Source organism: Malus domestica, chromosome 10 (assembly GCF_042453785.1).
Source record: "Malus domestica chromosome 10, GDT2T_hap1".
NCBI lineage: Eukaryota > Viridiplantae > Streptophyta > Magnoliopsida > Rosales > Rosaceae > Malus > Malus domestica.
In genome coordinates this window covers 6,813,514-6,833,922 of record NC_091670.1, presented here as the reverse complement: position 1 = coordinate 6,833,922, position 20,409 = coordinate 6,813,514, and the positions used below count along the sequence as shown (strand labels likewise).

General features: G+C 37.3%; 1 protein-coding gene across 1 annotated transcript; it reads left to right on the top strand.

The window, feature by feature from the left end:
• The first annotated feature begins 8,422 nt into the window (after positions 1–8,422).
• Positions 8,423–9,948, top strand: LOC103446989 (2-oxoglutarate-dependent dioxygenase 19-like). The gene is made up of 2 exons (XM_008386163.4): positions 8,423–8,771; positions 9,020–9,948. The coding sequence occupies exons 1-2, from the start codon at positions 8,511–8,513 to the stop codon at positions 9,836–9,838; spliced, it is 1,080 nt and encodes a 359-aa protein (XP_008384385.2). The 5' UTR covers positions 8,423–8,510; the 3' UTR covers positions 9,839–9,948.
• The last annotated feature ends 10,461 nt before the right edge of the window (positions 9,949–20,409 follow it).

Sequence of the window (20,409 nt, the reverse complement as noted above, 5' to 3'; positions counted from 1 at the left end):
GGATGAACCACAATACATCTTGTGTTATTTACATTTCATGCAGATTCACAGTCAGATTTACGTTGTTCCAAGACCTCCGGTTTTGTGCATCAACAATATATATATATATATATATATATATATATATATATATATATATATATATATCTGAAGGGGCGGCTTCTTCGTCGAAAGCCTTGGTCGCCGCCTGCTTCTCCTCCTCAATCGCCATCGAGCCCATAGTAGAACTAGAAACGGATAGATGGAAGAATATCGTATGTATGTGTGTGTGTGTGTGTGTGTGTGTGTGTGTATGAATCGAGTGTGTGCGGGATGGAGAAGTGGGAAGATCTCTCTCTATCTAACTTGCGAAGAAAGAGAATAAAAACACAATCACACACAGAAAGCACCATTTGCACAACAAAAGCACAATCGCAATTTAAATCATCAAACACAAATTAACTAATTCCAAATTAATTCGAAGCTCAAGCAAAAACTGAGAAAAATAGATGAAAAATATAATCTGCAGAAACAAAAAGTAATCGCCATGGAAGAAGATGTGTAAGGGAATTGGAACTTACCAGAGAAAGGGTGGCAGAACTCAATGAAACCTTCATTTTTTAGGAAGAAGATGAGGGAGAGAACATCAGCCCCGGAGAGGAATGTACAATCTGGTTTTGAATGTGAGAAAACAGACAGAGAGCTAGGTTTTCTATTACAACTATAAAATTACACAAAAGTCCTCCCTAATGGGTGTTAACAGGTTGACCCAAAATGACTCGTTATTTAACGGGTGACTAACGGGTTGACCCATTAGGTTCAAAATGCCAGCCCTAGGCTGCTGCCTTTGCTCCAATTGTCTGTACGCATAAGGTCAAGCTTGAACAAGCTGGGCTGCTACACTTGCTTTAATTGTCTCAATGATTTTGAACCAGTGGAGATCAAGGGCGAACCGACTTAGGGGCAAAGGAGGTTAGCTGATCCTCCAAACTCCATTGAATTTTCATGGATGACTTGGGTGCTGTCATTTTGAAGGTTGGAGTTGCCCTTCATATATGTCTTCTAACTACTTGATAAAATGCCTTAGAGAGGAGATTGGACTACTCGGCTGCAGGGCATGCTTAGATTTAGGCATAGCACATGGGATGTTTTGCGCGCAGCAGTTGTGCTATTTGCAGCACCTTTCAACTCCTATTATTAGTATTTTATACTTCTTTATAATTATAGTTAGGGGTGGGTTCGGTACGGTTATCGTACCAAAACTCTTGTACCAATTACCGTACCAAACTTTCGGTTTGGTTAAATCTATTACCATTACCGTACCAAACTTTCGGTATACCGAAGTTCGGTATTGTCAAAAGTTTGGTTGGCATGGTATGGCAATGGTAATTGCCATTTTGTTTTGAGACAAAATATGTTTTAGTTTTTTTAACCCAATTCAAGGGCAAAACTTTTTTTTTTGTACCTTTATCTCATACATTATAGCTTAAATTCATCTATTATTCATCATTCACAATTCACATACATAATAATTCAAATGAAGCATCAAGATTCATCATGAAAATTAAGCTTACAATCCAAATAGAAGTTACGAACCAGAAGTTAACAATCCAAATAGAAATTAAAGTTTCAAACCAAATGAAAATTGGAAGTAAACTTCAAAAAAGAGAATTCATTGATCAGTTATTCAAGCTTGAGATGTTGAAGCTTTTGGAGGAGGCATTGAACTTGTAGAAGATTGAGTTTGTGTCAAGCCTACATTACAAACAAAGAAAACATATTAATTAGTAGCAAGAAGAATTAAAGTTGAAAACCATTTAATAACAAATTTACTAAAAAAATTAAAGCATATCTTTCTTGTTTTCTCTTCTTCTATTTCCTTGTAAAATTGAAACATATCTTCCGTTGGTCCTTGTCGAAGTTTACTTCACCTGCCCTAAGCCAACCACTAGTACACACTAGTGCCTCCTTTATTTTAGGAGTCAATGATACCCTAAAAGGGTTCACAACCCTCATCCCCAGACTAAATGCATTTTCACTAGCAACAATAGAAGTGAGAGTTACAAAAATATTTTGGCTATTTGTGAAAGAATTAGGAACTCTTTTGTGTTTGATTTCCACAATTCTAAGAGATCAAAGTCACCAACAACAATGCTAATATAAGTAGGGTTTTATTTTCAAATGATTGGAATATTATAAATATGTGTTATATAATTATGTATTATATAAATTATAAATTATAAATTATATTGTATTTTCGGTATGGTACGGTAATACCGTGGTAATAGTATCCATTACCAATACCGTACCATGAAATTTCGGTACGGTATAATACCGTACCATTACCGATTGGTACAAAAAATTTGGCACAAAATCGGTATGGCACGGTTGGCAATTCGGTTGGCATGACAATTTGGCAAAAAAATCCACCCCTAATTATAGTTGGTCAAAAGTTTTGGTTTACAGTCTAGTCCTAATATTGTTTACCTCTGACTTGTTTGTTGGTTGTGATTACAATTGTGGGATGAAAATAAGAATGAAGTAAAAGACTATCAAAAAATACAAAGTAAATGAAATGGTAATCTCAAAGAATGAACAAAGCATCTCATTCTTGAACAAACATATTAACGAGATGCAATGATATCAATCAATTTGTTAATGTGTTCAAGATAAGTGTGTTCCTTAATTAAGCATTCATATGAGAGCAGCCTTGGAACATGTAGTCACCCATGCAATTGAGGCCTTAACAGGTGTGCAATATGCCTCTGCAAATGACTTCAAGTCTTCTAAGACTTGATGAAATGGTAATTTGCATGCTATTTTTGTTTAAAAGATTTTGTGCGCTGCGTGCTCTCTTTTTACTAACCCCTTCTCTCGATCCCCTACCCCATCCCGCTTCCCCTCCCCCTCCCTCCTCCCAAATAATATTTTCTAGATTTGCCACTAGTGAAGATGATTTTTTTTGAGTTGGAGGCAAGTCAACCACACACGTGACTGGAATTTAATGTACAAGTGGAGTACCATTCCATATTCCGGTCATACTGAAAAATCTCTTTGTGAAGTTGCTTTTTCTATGGGCGTATTTGCGGTCATTTTGTCTGATTCGCGCCTTTTCAGTCAACCCACATAAAGACTTAAAGCAGAAGTTAAAAGTTAATGTTGGAATAATTAGGTCTAATTGCTATATTAAATCACATAATTATATATCAAAATTAATGCATGCACATGAGTAACCAATGCTAAATGAACATGACATAATGAATTAGAAAAACCTTGAAAATACGGTCGAGGCAAGTGTTGGACATTTTATCCTTAAGACAAGTTTACGTCCCACTACAGTGCTCATGGTTGATCGGCACATGTCTCCCAAGATACAACGACCACGTCCTTGTAATAGTAGCACTCCAAATCACAAGGCTCCATGAACCACGATTGTGTTGAAAACTCTCATATGGACTCAATGAAACTCTCTAATATTTAGTGCACTCTATGTATGATTATGGAAACAATGAAAAGTTATTTTGTGACTATAGGGAGCTTCCCTATTTATAGAATATGAGATACCTCTTTGGAAAATATGTAACTATTCATGAAGAGTCAAAAGTTGCTACTATTCATTTGAGTAGACACATCTTTCTACCAAAAGGTTCCACTTCTAATTTCCATTCAATTAATAAATTTAATATTAAATTTTCCAACAGTTAAAAGGTCGGATGACGTTGCTACTTAGAGAAATGGGTGCAAATGGTGTCACTTTGACTTGTGTGGGTTACATTCTGGAAGGGATAATTCCTTTGAACGAAAGGTAAAAGTCAGATTTCCGTTTCTTTTTTTCTTTTTTTTTTTTTTTGGGTGAACAAGTCAAAGTCAAATTTACGTTTAATTTATACAAATTTTTAGTATTTTCATGTGTTTATCAAACCACGAAAGCCTACTCTCCAAAATATTATTTTAAGATATTGTGGAAAATGAAATTTCAAGAATCTAGTTGATTTACGTACACATTCACATTCAAAAGGTTTTAGGCATATACATGGTTCACCAAACAAAAGAGAGGTTTCATATAGATATGGATTGCATCATTCTCGTTCTAAGTTTAATGTTCGAGAAAGAAAAATATGTAAAAGCTCTTGTGCCATGACAAATGATGTGTACACGCTAAATCAATATATGATTATCTCTGCCACATGAGATGATATACTAAATGCAATATAAAAGTATAATCTTCTTAGCATTACTCAAAATAAAAACAAAATGGAGAATCACAGCATAGTTGGAATTTGGATATATGTCACATTCTTGAAAACCAAGCCCACCAACATGTATTAATGATTGACTATTGAATATCAAAGTTGATTGGATGTTGTTATTAGCATCTCGAAAAATTTGTTGTCCAATCTAAACTTTTATTTATTTAGAAAAAATATATATACTTACGAGTAGTGGCGAAACCAGGAATTTTCAAGGGAAGGGGCCAAATTTAAAAGCGTTAGTAGATTCTGAAGAAAAAAAATAGACAATGAAATTCTTTTAGATAGTAAACAATAGTAATGTTGTTCATAATTTATCGATACAAACAAGTTGTAATTGTTATCGGCAAGGTTTCATGTCATGATGTCACATAATAAGCTCATTATCAATAAATGCAAGATCATCTTTCAATATAAACAACCAAACTCTTACACAATTGTTGTACATCTCTCTCTATGTAAACATTTCTTTCAATAAAAACAAAAACATTTCTCACATAAAATGAACACTAATACCTTTCCCCACAAAACTTTTTGTACATATGAAACAAGTTCTGAAGTCATTATTTCTCAAGAATTAAAAGAAAATAAGATAAAATAATTTTAAATACTAGAAATAATAACAAGAATTAAAAAAGAACAATAACAAACATCAATCTTTTGGTTTTTTTTTTTGAGTACATCGATATTTTTACAGTAAAGGGAATGAGAGTTCTGCTAAGCCACACGATGAACAACCTAATGGAGGGGGAGTTCGGCTAAGCCACATGATGGATAATCTAATTTGGTATCGAATTCTCCATGTACAAGATTCGAACCTAAAACTTTTCACTTTCAAGTGAAAATGAATATCACCAGACCGTAGTATCAAGTGACAACCTTTTGTTTTTCTTAAGTCTAAAAGTTTAAACAAATGAGAGAGAGGGAAGATAATTTTAATTATGCAAGGGTACTGCAGTTGGAAAAGAAACCACATCAATAGAATTAAAAAGTAAAAATGAAAATAAAGGAGCCAAACTGCACCGTTTCATTAAAGGAATATTGAGTTTTATAACCAAAGCATATAATAATGTAAACGACGCCGTTGGGTTCTAAACAAAATAGGATTGTCGTCTTCCCTTGATATCAAAGCCCAGAAGCGCAGCTCAGTGCATCAGGTTCAAAAAATTGGTCAGAATTCTCACTTTCAGTGGCGGTTTTTGACGACGTCGTTTTGGCTTGGGTGTTTTGAAAAAAAAATTGAATGCAGCTCTGCTGCGCGCAGAGCAGATGCAGACAGAGACAGCACCGGAGGAGATGAAGAGCAGCAGTAAGAGGGGAAGGGCTGGCCAGCGCTCCAGCCTTGTTTTTCTGGCGAGGGGAGTGACAGCCGCCACTCCTCGCCCTCACATGGCTTCGCCACTGCTTACGAGTAGTGGATTGCCTTTTATAGCATCCAAATGAAGGGCTCTATATAGGGCCGGAAACATGGTGCATATAGCCCAATTTAGCACTCCAACGAATATTTGGGGCTCTAAAAAAGAATTTCTCCCAATGAGGGGCTATATACCTTTCGGGTTCTATATGGAGCTATATATTTATTTATGTAGTAATTTGATTACGCGGTAAATTTATTTTTGTCTTAACTTTTATTAAGTTGATTTGATTTTTGGAGTGTTGTCTTTAATTTTTATTTATGAACTTTTCAACCTAAAAAAAAATAAAATTTTGATAAAGTTAGATTTCATCACTTATGCACCGTTGCAGGTTTTCTTATCTCAATCTCATCCGTTAGTTTATTTCTCTGATCGGAACATTCTTCAAAATCAAACAAGACAAGATTTTATTTCATAACAACCATTGGTTGGATTATCTTATCACACTTTAGTTATCTTATTCGTTTATGTTTTCGGTTTAGGTCTCTAAACTACCTATGTTAAATTTCATCACTTTTTTTTTTAATTTTTTATGAACCATTGATTGGATTATCTTATCACAAAGCTGACAAGATCCTCTCCAGATCTTTTTTGTGAGGATCTCGAGAATCTGTTAATCATGTCTGTTCATCGTAGATCGTGCAGTCAATTTTGGTTAGGTATTGTTTGTGTTCAATTTTAAATAAAAAAAAAATTAAAATGATTTCTAACTGCATGATGAACAAATATGATTCACGAATTCCCAGAATCATCACAAAGAGGATCCGGATTCATCACAAAGCACAACATTTTTTTTAATCAATAACACATACAAAAATAGCCATTGTTTGTTTATGTTTTTCAATCAAACAAACAGTTGAAAAATATACCCTTAATTATAAAGGGTTGAAAAATAAACCTTTAAAATGGTGTTTTGGAATAAAAAAATGGAGCCTACCAATTTCTAAACTAAAAAAAAATTAAAAAAAAAATAAACAAACCAAGACTACGCCCTCAATTTGATGTGGGTCTCCCTGCTTTTTGAAACTAGATGCAGTATAATTTTTTGTTGTTCAAGGAAGATACTAGTCCATGTGGTAGATGTAGACCCATTTTCCAGATCATTGGGATGAAATTTCTCACTAATGCTAAATTTATAGTAGCCCTAAAAGAAAAGGAGAATAAAGCCTTCATTAGAGATGCTCTTAATAGTTAGGTCTTCCTCCTCAACCAATTTCGTCCAAAGTTTAAACTTTTCCCTTTAATATGAATATTGTAAAATATTATTTGTAACAAAAAAACCTTATAAAAAGTACACAACAATTTTTAAAGTGTTAATAATTGCACCCAATTAACGAGGTTTAATAAAACGAAATTCTAATGTTAGGCTTGGCACATAAAGAATCTGTTACCTACTGGTGGGTAATTTAGATTTGGAATTGTAGATGCGTCCAGATGACGATGCGCGATTGTGTTTGCTAGTGTGTTTGTTAGTTTGAACCATATTTCGTTTCATATTCTTTTACTTGGCTGTGGTGACCGGCTTGTTGTGAGACGGATTATTCACGTCGTCGGGGGAACACATTGGTTGGTTAATGGGTGGGGCACATGAAGATGTAGTGCTACCTTCAGTGGCTTATCTGCCGTAGCCAAAGTCTCAAACTGGACGCGACACTGGATTTCCTTAAACCCCATGCCAAATGCTTTCCTACATTTTTCTAATTTTCTCATCAACTATACATTCATGCATCCACTCTTCCCATCTCTCCTTCATCTTTAGGAATATAAAACAAAATGAAGCATATTTTCACTATTTTATTAGTTTAACTACTTACAACATGTAAATTTACTTAGTATGTTCACCATTTAACGGTCAAATTTTGTAGTAGTATTATATAACATATCCATAGGCAGTTCCCTATTGTCAAATTTTGGTTTTCCTATGTTCTAGTGGGACTCTGATTATTGCATAGAAATATGCTGGGGAGCTAATATTTTGGAGACCACATTTATATCATCCTTATAATAGAAGTGCAGCCTAGTACATATGGTGGACTCCACTTCTATTACAAAGAGGGTGATGCTAAGAAGACCACAATTTGTAGATTGAGTAATGCTAAAGAGACCATATATATAAAAATGATGTGCTTGTCAATGTCAATGATTATTCTAGGGGTCTGCTATCCACACCGCCTTGTTAATTTCTATCCGTTGATTTTCTTCAATTCATCCGATCCGACGGCCGAAAATTAAAAGGGTGTATGAGAAGTAAAATGGGGTGTGTGATATCACACCCCTTATTCTATTACTTTAGTGTTTGATTAATGAACTTATTTTTATTGTTGACATATCATATCATTTACAAATATGTTCTAAAATATCCCTATGACATTTTTCTTTGTAGACCACAATAAATCATCTCTTGAATAGATATAAGGTCCTTAATACAAGTGTGTCTCATCTCTATTAGAGAAATAATTTAAATGTAGTTACATGGTCTTTAAAGAATTAATATTTCACATATACATGGAGGTTAACAACAAACTAATATATATTTTATTGTTGCAGGACAATAAATCGCATATACATGGAGGTTAACAACAAACTAATATATATTTTATTGTTGCAGGACAACAAATTTGAAACTTAGGTCATCGTTGGCCAACTTATTCAAAAACCTCCAGCTTATGGGGGTAAGACCGTAGGAGTACTTGCGTTGTGAATACTTCTCACGTGTAGAGTCGGTCATATATTATCCTGCCATCCTTCTCTATAAATACCAACTCCCTTTTCCATATTTCTCCACACCACTCAAACAATTAACTTTCCTTCTGGACATACAAATTAAAGACCAGAATTTTCAGCTTCTTTCAGTCTCCCTCCACCAATGGAAGCTACAGTGACTTCAGTGAATGCATCTGAACCCAAGGTAGCAAGCATCAAAACCTTAGCCGACTCAGATGCTCTCACTTCTGTACCTTCCGAGTACGCCTACATCATGGATCCCAACGATAAGGGAGATGCAAACGACCCTGAACACTCAATCCCCATCATTGACTTTGCCCTTCTCACCTCTGCCTCCCCTGATGAACGGGCACAAATGATCCAGAAGCTAGGAAAAGCTTGCCAAGAATGGGGCTTCTTTCAGGTATATTCATACTTACTATTAATATGTATGCTTGAACACGTGTAAAATTAACTAATAGAATAGTAGTTTCATAACTATTTCGTATCAACTTTTTATTTAAAAAATATATATAAATTGGAAATTGAAATAGTTACAAGCTTTCAGATTTTAACTTAAAAAATGAAAATTGAAAAGCAAACAAACGAAATGGTTATTGCTAATAATAATGAAACATGGATTAATATTTTCATGTGCTTGATGTCTTTTAGGTGATCAACCATGGTGTACCAGAGAGCCTGATGAAACAAATGATCGACGCGTGCCAAAGATTTTTTGAGCTACCGGAGGAGGAGAAGAAGGAGTTCCATACAAAGAACCTGTTGGACCCAATCAAGTGCGGCACCAGCTTCAACGTCGCAATTGACAAAGTTCGTCTCTGGAGGGATTATCTCAAGGTCATCGCACACCCCAAATTCAACTCACTCTACAAACCTGCTGGGTACAGTGAAGTTTCATTGGAGTTCAGCAAAAGAACCCGTGCAGTGGCAACCGAAATATTGAATGGAATATCGGAGAGTTTGGGACTGGAGGCCGATTACATTACCAAGGCCATGAACTGGGTTCGGGGCTGCCAAATTCTGGCAGCGAACTACTACCCGGCTTGCCCACAGCCCGACCTGGCAATCGGTATTCCTCCTCATACAGATCATGGACTGGTGACGCTCCTGATTCAAAATGATATGTGTGGCCTTGAAGTCAAGCACAATGATCAGTGGGTCTTGGTGAATGCCGCCCCGGGTGCTTTTATTGTTAACGTTGGTGATCAAATGCAAATTCTAACAAACGACAAGTACAAGAGCATATGGCATCGAGCAACTGTGAACAACACAGCTACTAGGGTATCGATCGCCGTACCACATGGACCGGCACTCGACACGCCTGCTGTACCGATCCCGGAGTTGCTAGAAAAGGAAGGTGAAAAAGCGAAGTACATTGGAATGACGTATGAGAAATTCATGGAACTTCAGGCAAGCCCCGCTGCCTACATGATGCCTTGCTTGGATCACCTGCGGGTCAAGGACAATTGAAGAAAATGCATGGCGGCCGGCTTACCAGCGTTTATCTGTTTTCTTTCTGTAGAATAAAATAAGGGGCTTTTAGATTTTAGGACCTAAATAAGATTACTTTTAGATTATAACCTGCATGGTTTTCTCTATCCAATTTAAGTCCCTATTTTAAAATCTTAACGTCATGTCATATTTAATTGCCTTTATCACATATACTATTTACAAACTTGCCATCCACCTATTCAATTAATAATTAAGGCTAAAAATTGGAAATTGACTTTCACACTCAAATCTCCCATTTATACACTTAAATCAAAATTCTAAAATTTTAAAATTTTTGGAAAGTACTAATAGGTGCAAGAAAATAAATGAAATTTTTTATATTGATTAATTGTGAACATAATAGTGAAAGATATGACAAAAATACATTAAAAAAGAAAAGCAAAACATCATCACTACACACAATTCCCATCTCCATAAGAAAAAAGAAGAACACCCATAAAAATTTTAAGTACATTAACAAAGTGCTATACATGGGTACGGAAGTATAAGTGCAAAGGCATAGGTACGGAAGTATAAGTGCATAGGCGTAGGTACGGAAGTATAAGCGTATAAGTGCATAGGCATAAGTACGGAAGTACAAGTGCATAGGCATAGGTACGGAAGTACAAGTGCATAGGCATAGGTACAGAATATAAGGGCATAAACATAGGTACGGAAGTATAAATGCATAGACATAGGTACGGAAGTATAAGGGCATAAACATAGGTACGTAATTTCGGTATGCAAACTTTACTCCATGTATCTTCATATCAGTACACAAATCATAGATTTAAAAATATGTACTTGTCAATCTCCATAGACAAAAAATTATCATACACGAATAAACACAATTCATAAGTAAAAAATAGATTTGCTAGCCTTAGCTTTTCCATAATGCAAGAAACATACGAATCATGAGAATATACAATTGAGAGAGATAAGAGATAATATAAAGGAGAAGTGTGTATGTGAGTTGGACATGTTCCTCTTCATAAATGAGACCTGATTGTGCAACCCGTATAGACATTTAGTAAAAATATTTGTTTTTATTGATTTCAAAATAAACAAGAAAGCTCAAAGGCCTAATAGTCAATATTTATTAGCTAAATCATAGAAAAAGGGCGATTTAGGAACAAACAAAAATAATTCTTTTAATTAATTGACTATTTAACTCCTATATGGAAAGTTGCTGAGTTGAATATAAAGTCAAAGGATCAAAATTAAATATTAGATCTTACACTCGGTTTTTTTTAAAATTGAATTTTGTGAAAGGATGTTAATCTAGTTTTCTAATAAAATAATATATGCTCATGTAAGAGCTTTGATTCTCTATCAGAGCAGCTTGTAGAGTTGTTGTCCAACGTTTCTTTGCACACATATCATCACAGTAATATTAATGTGTAAAACAGTGGTGCCTTCTCATCACACATCGAACTCGTTGAGAGAGAATGAGACTAAGGAGAGAGACTCGATGACAAAAAATGACAGAAAGTGGGAGACAAAAAGAAAAGTCAAAACTAGAGAGGGGGATGACTGAAGTGAGACAGAAATGAGAGGGGAATAAGATATAAAAGTGGGACGTGGGTGCCAAGTGTAACACGCAACAAGACAAAATAAAACAAAACAAAAATTACTATCTATTTATAACATTTCTCGAGGCCTAGCAATTTTTGACATGATACGAAATCAATAAGTTTTCAAGTTGACACGATAACGAATCGAGTCGTTATCGGGTAACCCGATAAGCATCTGTTAAAATAATGAGTCGGTACATACGTGGGTAACCCGTTACATAATAGGAAAAATATTAATTTAAAAATTTTATACCACTAGAAAGAAATATTATGATTAACAAAAAGAGGATTTAATCCTAAACTGAATTGAAAGTTTATATATATATATATATATGGAGTTTGAACGAAACACTCTCGGCATTGTTCACTTTAACGAAAAATGACAATTTTACTCTAAAAAGTCACTCATGGTACTACTCACTTACAACACATTTTTGTCATTTTGATAAAAATTCAAAGTTTTCAAACCATTTTCATTAGTTTTCCTATATATATATATTTAAAAAAAAATTAAATTTAGAAAATTGATGACCCTTGAATCGGCTGAGATTAAATCTCAACTATCCAATGTTTTTCTCAGCCCTAAATCAGACTCCTTTCTTATTCTTGAATGCTGGAATTGAAGCAGCGACTCTCTCCTTTTTGAACTAAACTCTCGAATCTCAGTCTCAAACCTCAACTCCACCCAGCTACGAGTCCACAACCATCCTCTCTAGTCTCCCTCCACTACACCACTCTCACCACTTACGACCTAGTAACCCACCACTAGTCGATCTACTACTTTTCTCTCTGATTCTCTCTCTGGATCGAGCAAAACTCGAGCCCTAATCGAGGTAATTGTTGATTATTTCAAATTACTTTCAAAAGATAGGGTTTTTGTAATACCCCGTATTTAAAAAAAATGGTTATATATATATGTGTGTGTGTGTGTGGATAATTATTTTTACGTAATGATTTTATTATATTTATTTTATGAAAGAACCTACTTTCGATATGTAAAATAGTTTCAATGTAAAATCCTTTTTGCTACAAATTATTTCAAAAACTAGCTAGTATTATTTCATGTTCATATGTAATTAGAGATAGTTTTAGTTTGAATTGGAGAAGGGAATTATGATGAGTTTGGCTTAATATTTTTACCAAATAAGAGGGAGTTGGCAAGTTTGTAATCATTAGGAATCTAAGAGTTAAATGTTTGGTGATGATTCATCCCCTCACAAAATTGGAGAGGTGGGATTCATAATCCTTAGACTTTGAACGTGGCTTTTGAGTATTTGTCCACATGCATGGGAATGATTACTTCCAATTACAAGATGTCCAAGTGTTGCAAAACAAAGTGAAACGTGTCCTTAAGGCTTAATGGAGGATTCCATTTCTTCATCCATAAAAGCAGAGGGAGGAGAGAAACGGGCGGAGAACAACACATGTCATCATCAACAACACACGGGGAAAAAGAAACGAAACCTCATCTTCTTCATAGACCACTCTTCCCACCATCATTTTCTTTTACCTTATGTAAAGGCTATAGGCCATTTTCATTGTAATTTGTAAATCTTTCTTACATAGTGAAAACACAAATTCATAAGCAACAATGGACGTAGCCAAATTGGTGAACCACTTTATGCATGCACAAAATCAATGAGGACTTTGGTACAACAGAACGTGTTAAGTTTGTGACCTTCGCTAGATTGCTTCGGTCACTAGTGTGGATAAGTATGTAAATGGATAGGGACAGGGAAGCAAACACAAGATGTACGTGGTTCACCTAGATTGGCTACGTCCAAGAGTAGAGGAGTTCTCATTAATTGTGAAGGGTTTACACAAGTACATAGGTTTAAGCTCTCTTTTAGTGAGTACTAGTGAATGATTTAGTACAAATGACATTAGACAATATTGTGGGAGAATGATCTCCTTTTATAGAAGAAAGTTTCTAGCTTTGTTCTAACATTGACATGTGTCGTGTTGTGATTGGCTTCCGATGTTAACACGTGTCGCGCTATAATTGGCTCTGATGTCGACACGTGTCGCGCTGTGATTGGCCTTCTGGTTGGAGGGAAACCCTTCTGGGTCCTTGACGGTATAACGTTGACCGGTGCTCGGTAGTTTCGGGATTGGTCAAGTATGGTACAAACAATGCTCCCCTAAGTTCCCGAGTGAGGCAAGCTCCTCGGTTAGGGACTTGCAAGATCCAAGCCACTGAGTAATCACGAAACTTCTAAGTACCAAAGTATGGTATCGTCTTCACTTGCCTTATCTGTCTCATAGGTAGAAGTGGCATCTTCTCTGAAAGTACTCTTCCTCCATCCAGGGTTGGTATCTTTAACTGATGGAGATGCACAAGGTAATGTATCAATTTCACTTGAAGCTTACTTGTAGTTTCAGGCTTGGTCAAGCGCAATACAAACCATGTAGTAGGAGTCCCCCAAGTCGTCGAGCTAGGAGATCTGCCAAAAGAGGTGACAGACAAGGTAAGCAATCAGAGCTCCAAGCAATCAGTCCCAGATCAGAAGTTTGATTTCGAGTTCCGACTGATTGTTCTCATTCTCCTTATCTTGTAGGTAGCATGAAGGATAAAGAGAAGAAAAATGAGAAGAGATGATATGAGATACTTTTGTTTTTGAAGAAGTAACTTTCCACAGGCTTATTCTTAAACTGAGCTGAAGGGTTTTCTAGTTTCCTCCAGAGTATAAGGCCGACTCAAAACAAGTCCATCAAATCAAGAGTTCGTTTGACCTTGATGATATGGGATACTTTTGTTGTTGACAAAGTAGTGGATGTGGTATGGCGAGGCTTTGCTCTTTGGCGACGTTGCTAGCCAAAGGTTGTTGAAGTTTCATGAGCTCTTCAGATAGGGCAGCGATGCCGAGCTTGGATCTTTTACATCGCGGAAGTGGTGCGCAACCTTTGCATTTGAATGGTCATTCAGAACACTACTTCTCAGCGACTCATCCATGCTTGGCAGCTTCAGTGTAAGGAGCCAATATCGTATCAACCGTTCTGAAGTATTTACCGAAAGGATTCGTGACCTTGACAACAGTTGATGATGAGTACTCGAGAGCAATGCCAGGTGAGCAACCAGGTAAAGGTTCCGGGCAATCAGTTCCAGATCGGAAGTTTGATTTCAGTTTCCGACTGATTACTTTCTTTCTCCTTGTCTTACAGGTAAGAGCAAGGGCAAAGGAAAAGACAGGGAAAAAGCATGATATGAGATACTCTTGCTTTTAACCCTGATGATATGAGATACTCTTGCTCTGGTGTGGCTTGTTTGCAGAGGTATTATCAGGGGAAATGAAGCTGAGTATTTTGAGAGGTTTCATTGGGAGTGCCCTATCAGATATGAGGAATGGTTGAGCATTTTTGCAGGTCTGCCTGTCTGTGGATGGTGGAGGTAGACATATATAGAAGTTTCCCTAACAACAAGTAGTAATGCTATTTCTTTACCCTTCTTGGTCATAGCAATGTAGTAGGAGCTGCAAGCTTCACGTGTTTTAACTTTGTTAGAGCACTTTGAAAAAGTGGTCTGTGCTATCTAGAAAGCTAATGTTGCGTCTGAAGATTGCAGACAAATTTTATCCAAGGAAATCTGGCCCTCGAAGTTTGAAGAGCGATGCCTCTTCGACTTTCAAACAAGCAATCCTATTGGGATCTGGCTCTGGAGATTCAGAGAGCGTTGTCTTTTCTCTTTTTGAACAAGCAATCCCATTGGGGATCTCGCTCTCAAGATTTAGAAAGTGGTGCCTCTTCGATTTTTGAGAAAGCGATCCTGGTAAGGGTCTGGCTTTGTAGATTCGGATAGCGCTGCTTCTTTGATTTTTGAGAAAGTAATCTTGGTGGTAAGAGCTGATGTTGCGTATGGGGATTGTCGACATATTTTACTCAGGAAAATCTGCTTCTCAAAATCTGAAGAGTGGTGCCTCTTCGATTTTTGAACAAACGGCCCTGCTGCCCTTTCTTTTATAGGGGCACAAATTGTGTGCAAGAAGTACGTTCAGAGAGTTATTGCTTGTAAGAATTTTCCCCTTATTTTCCTACTTCAGAGATTTATTGGACCTCATTTCTCCTTCATCATTTCTGAAAATGTCTGGCCCATCCGATCATTGTTTTGACTTGAACTTTGGTGTAGAGGCAACCATGCCTCCTCAAGACAACATATGGCGCCCATCCTTCTTATCCCCTATTGGTCATCTTACTGTTGGGAACTCTGTGATGAAGAATGATATGACCGCTGCAGTGGTGGCCAGGAACCTTCTCACTTCCAAAGATAACAAACTACTTTCCAAACGGTCTAATGAGTTGGCTGTTAATGATTATCTGGCTCTTAGTGTTCAGTGTGCAGGTTCTGTGTCTAATATGACCCAACGCCTATTTTCTCAAACCTGCCAAGTTGAATCATTGGCTACTGAAGTGATAAGTCTCAAATAGGAGATTATAGGGCTCAAGCATGAGAATAAACAGTTGTACAGGCTCGCATATGACTATGCTACAAACATGAAGAGGAAGCTTGACCAGATGCAGGAATCTGATGGTCAGATTTTACTTGATCATCAGAGGTTTGTGGGTTTGTTCTAAAGGCATTTATTGCTTTCGTCTTCTGGGGCTGTATCTCGTAATGAAACTTCAAATGATCAACCTCTAATGCCTTCTCCTTCTGGGGTTCTGTCCCGTACGGAGGCTCCGAATGATCACCCTTTGGTGCCTTATTTTTCTAGGGCTCTGCTGACTGCTGAGACTTCTCCTGAGCAACCTTTGTGAATGCTCCCTCTTGTTTGTTTATTTTGACTCATGTATATGTACATATGTGTAACTTATCGGAGATATCAATAAATAAGTTTTGCTTCATTTCAACGTATTGTGTTAAATACACCATAGTCTTCTTCACTAAGTTTTTTGAATTTTTTCTTTTGTTGAAGCTTGTATATTGAAGCTTTGTGAGTGAAACATGTATGTTGAGGTAGTGCTCCCTTAATTTCCTGAGTGAGGAAAACTTTTTGGTTGGAGACTTGAAAAATCCAAGTTATTGAGTGGTCGTGAGACTTCCGAGTATCAAGGTGCAGTAGCATCTAGTAGGAGTCCCCCAAGTCTTCAGTCGAGGGAGTTGATGAATGAGGCATTTCCTTTCTAAGTGGTAGCCCAAAACTCCTCCTTCATATATATTTGTTATGAAAGTTGTTAGGCCTAAAGAAAATGAGGCCTAGGCTTTTTTTTTTTTTTGAAATTTTCGAATTTTCGAATTTCTGAAAATATATATATATATATATATATATATATATATATATATATATATATATATATAAGCTTTGTTGGATACTATGAATTGATTTTGCTTCACACTATCTTGATCAAGAGTGTGAAGCTTTTATAGGTGAAGCTTTTGTGTTGAAGCTTTGTAGGTGAAGCTTTTGTGGGTGAAGCTTTTGTAGGTGAAGCTTTTGTGGGTGAAGCTTTGTGTTGAAGATTTTGTAGGTGAAGCTTTGGAGTTGAAGCTTTATAGGTGAAGCTTTGGAGTTGAAGCTTTTGTTGGGTACCATGAATTGATCTTGCTTCACACTATCTTGATCAAGATAGTGTGAAGCTTTTGAGAATTTGTAGTTGCCCTCCATTTGTTGAAGCTTTTGTTGGTGAAGCTTTTGTGTTGAAGCTTTGTAGGTGAAGCTTTGTTGGGTACCATGAATTGATTTTGCTTCACACTATCTTGATCAAGATAGTGTGAAGCTTTTGAGAATTTGTAGTTGTCCTCCATTGATGAAGCTTTGTTGAATTTCCCATTTTTTTTTTTTTTTTTTGGGAAAACTAGAAATTTGTTGAATTTCCCAATTTCTTTTTTTTTGGGGGGGGGGACTAGAAATTTGAAAATGTGGGAGAGATAACATATACAAATTTTGCTTCCACACTGTTGAGTAAGAGATTGTGATGCAAGCCACACCTTGTAGTAGTCGAAGGTTTGGATGAATCATATAAATTGAATTTGCTTCGAATAGTCTTGATCAAGAGTGTGTGAAGCTTTCTACGAGTTGTAGTTGCCCTTCATTGATGAAGCTTTTGTTGACACCATAAATTGGTTTTGCTTCACACTGTCTTGATCAAGAGTGTGTGAAGCTTTTGAGAATTGTGGTTGAACTCCTTTGATGAAGCTCTTGTTGGCACCATAAATTGGTTTTGCTTCACACTGTCTTGATCAAGAGTGTGTGAAGCTTTCTACGAGTTGTAGTGTTTGCATTGTTACAGAGGAGAAATGTCTGAAGCAGATGCAAGAGGGTTGAATAGCTTGATCTTCGTATGCCATGCACTGAAGTTGTTGTTGTTGGCTTGCAATAAGACTTTGTTGGTGACTATAACTCTTGTTGGGCATAAGTGTTCCCCTATTTGAGTTGTCAAGCTTGAGGGTTTTTGATTATTTGTGAATGCTAGGAGTTCACATGTACAAGTTGTACCACTCGTCTTTTGGTAGGTGGAATGAATGGTGAGTTGCTTTCATCACTTGGTTGGTGGTACGAAGGTGAGTTCCTTCATCACCTTTGAGTTCCTTCATCACCTTTCATCACATTTCATCACCTGGTTGGTGGCATGAAGATGAGTTCCTTCTTCACCTGGTTGGTGGCATGAATGGCAAGTTGCCAAATGATATTAGAGTACGGGTTGTACATTTCATCACCTGGTTGGTGGCATGAAGATGAGTTCTTTCTTCACCTGGTTGGTGGCATGAGTGGCAAGTTGCCAAATGATATTAGAGTACGGGTTGTACATTTCATCACTTGGTTAGTGGCATGAAGGAAAGTACGGGTTGTAAATTTCATCACCTGGTTGGTGGCATGAAGGAGAGTACGGGTTGTACATTACATCACTTGGTTGGTGGCATGAAGATGAGTTCCTTCTTCACATTTCATCACTTGGTTGGTGAGAATAAGGGCAAGGTGTCGAGGCACATTGTAGTAAGTGTCAAATGACATAAAGTATGTTGAACCCTTTCGAAGCACAGTTGGCTTATGTATGAATGTGTTGAAATGTACGATTGAACGAATATATTGTGAAGCTATTCGTTTATTTGTATAGTCTTGTTGACATATATTTAGACTTTGTTTCATGTTGGAAGCATTCATGTTGAAGCTTTGAACCCGAGTGTTTCATTGCTAGGAATGTAAGAGGATTAATACCGAGTTGTCTAAATCACCTCTTTATTGAATTCATGCCAAATAGTCTTCGTTACATAGGATGTCGAACGGTTGAAGCTTAACACTTGTAAAATGTGAGTTTATTTGTAATAGTACTTCAAGTGATCAGCGTTCCATGGATGGCCAAGGGTCTTGCCATCGGAGCTTCTAAACTTGTAGGAGCCAGGGCGATTGATGCCAACAACTTCAAACGGTCCATCCCAGTTTGGACTAAGTGTTCCTTCACTTGGGACTCTGTCGCAGAGTAATCTTTTCTTCAATACCCAATCCCCTACTTTGAAAGAGCAAGGTTTAACCCTTGAGTCATAGTAGTTGGAGATGCACTGCTTGTAGGCGACATTCCTCAAGTGAGCCTGGTTTCTGTGTTCCTCGACTAGATCTAAGTTTTGGGTAAGTTGTTTGTCATTTTCACTTTGCACGTAGTTTTGAACTCGGAACATTGCTTGTTCAAGCTCAACTAGGACAACTGCCTCTGTACCAAAGACAAGTGAGAATGGGGTTTCTCTTGCTGATGTCCGATACGAAGTGCGGTATGACCAAAGAACTTGGGGTACAAATTCTGGCCAACAACCTTTAGCCTTATCTAAGCTGGTTTTCAAAGTTCGCTTGATTATTTTGTTGATAGCTTCGACTTGTCCATTAGACTAGGGATGAGCTGGGGAGGCAAAACATAAGTTGATGTTGAACTTAGAGCAGAACATCCTGAACATATTGTTGTTGAATTGTCGCCCGTTGTCAGTGACTATCGCATTGGGAATGCCGAATCTGCAAAGGATGTTCTTCCATACAAAGTCTTCTATTTTTACCTCAGTAATGATTGCCAAGGGTTCTACTTCAGCCCACTTTGTGAAGTAGTCAACTGCAACGATTTCATAGCGAACCCTTCCCTGCAGGTATTAGGCCGATCAAATCAAGTCCCCATTGGGCGAAGGGCTAAGGGCTGATTATAGGAGTTAGCAGCTCGGGAGGGGAGTGAGGAATAATTGTGTAGCGTTGACACTTATCACATGAGCGAGATATTGTGATGGCATCTTGGTGGAGTGTTGGCCAATAATATCCTTGGCGAAAAGCCTTGTGTGCTAGGGATCGAGAACCAGCATGATCTCCGCAGACTCCATCATGTATTTCCCGAAGTACAATTTCCGCCTCTGCAGGCATAAGGCATCTTAGGTATGGTAGGTTAAAACCCCGTTTGTAGAGTTTGTCATTAATGATCAAGTAACGGGTAGTCTTGTATCGAATCTGCCTAGCTTGGACTTTATCGTTTGGGAGGGTACCATGTGCAAGGAATTTATAAATTGGGGTAATCCAACTATCCCCCTGTTGTAAGTTGCACACTTCCGCGGCCATGATGCTTGGTGCTGCCAACAATTCGACCTGAATTTTTCTCCTAATTTTGTCTTCCACTGCTGAAGCGAGGCGAGCCAAAGCGTTTGCATGACTGTTTGCTGCTTGAGGAATTTGGATGATCTGGTAGTGGAAGTGTTTGAGCAACAATTGTGTTTGTGCCAGATATGCTGCCATGGAGCTATCCTTAGCGTCAAAGTTGTTGGTGACCTGGTTAACGACCAATTGGGAGTCACTGAAGATATCAATTCATTTAACCCCAAGGTGTTTGGCTAAAGGTAAGCCTGCTATAAGGGCTTCATATTCAGCCTCATTATTCGATGCCTTGAATTTGAAACGAAGAGCATACTCCATTGCCACTTTGTCAGGGGTCATAAGGACTAGTCCTGCTTCACAACCCTGTTGGTTAGACGAGCCATTAACGTATAGACTCCATGCTGGGGCTGTTGGTTCTATTTTC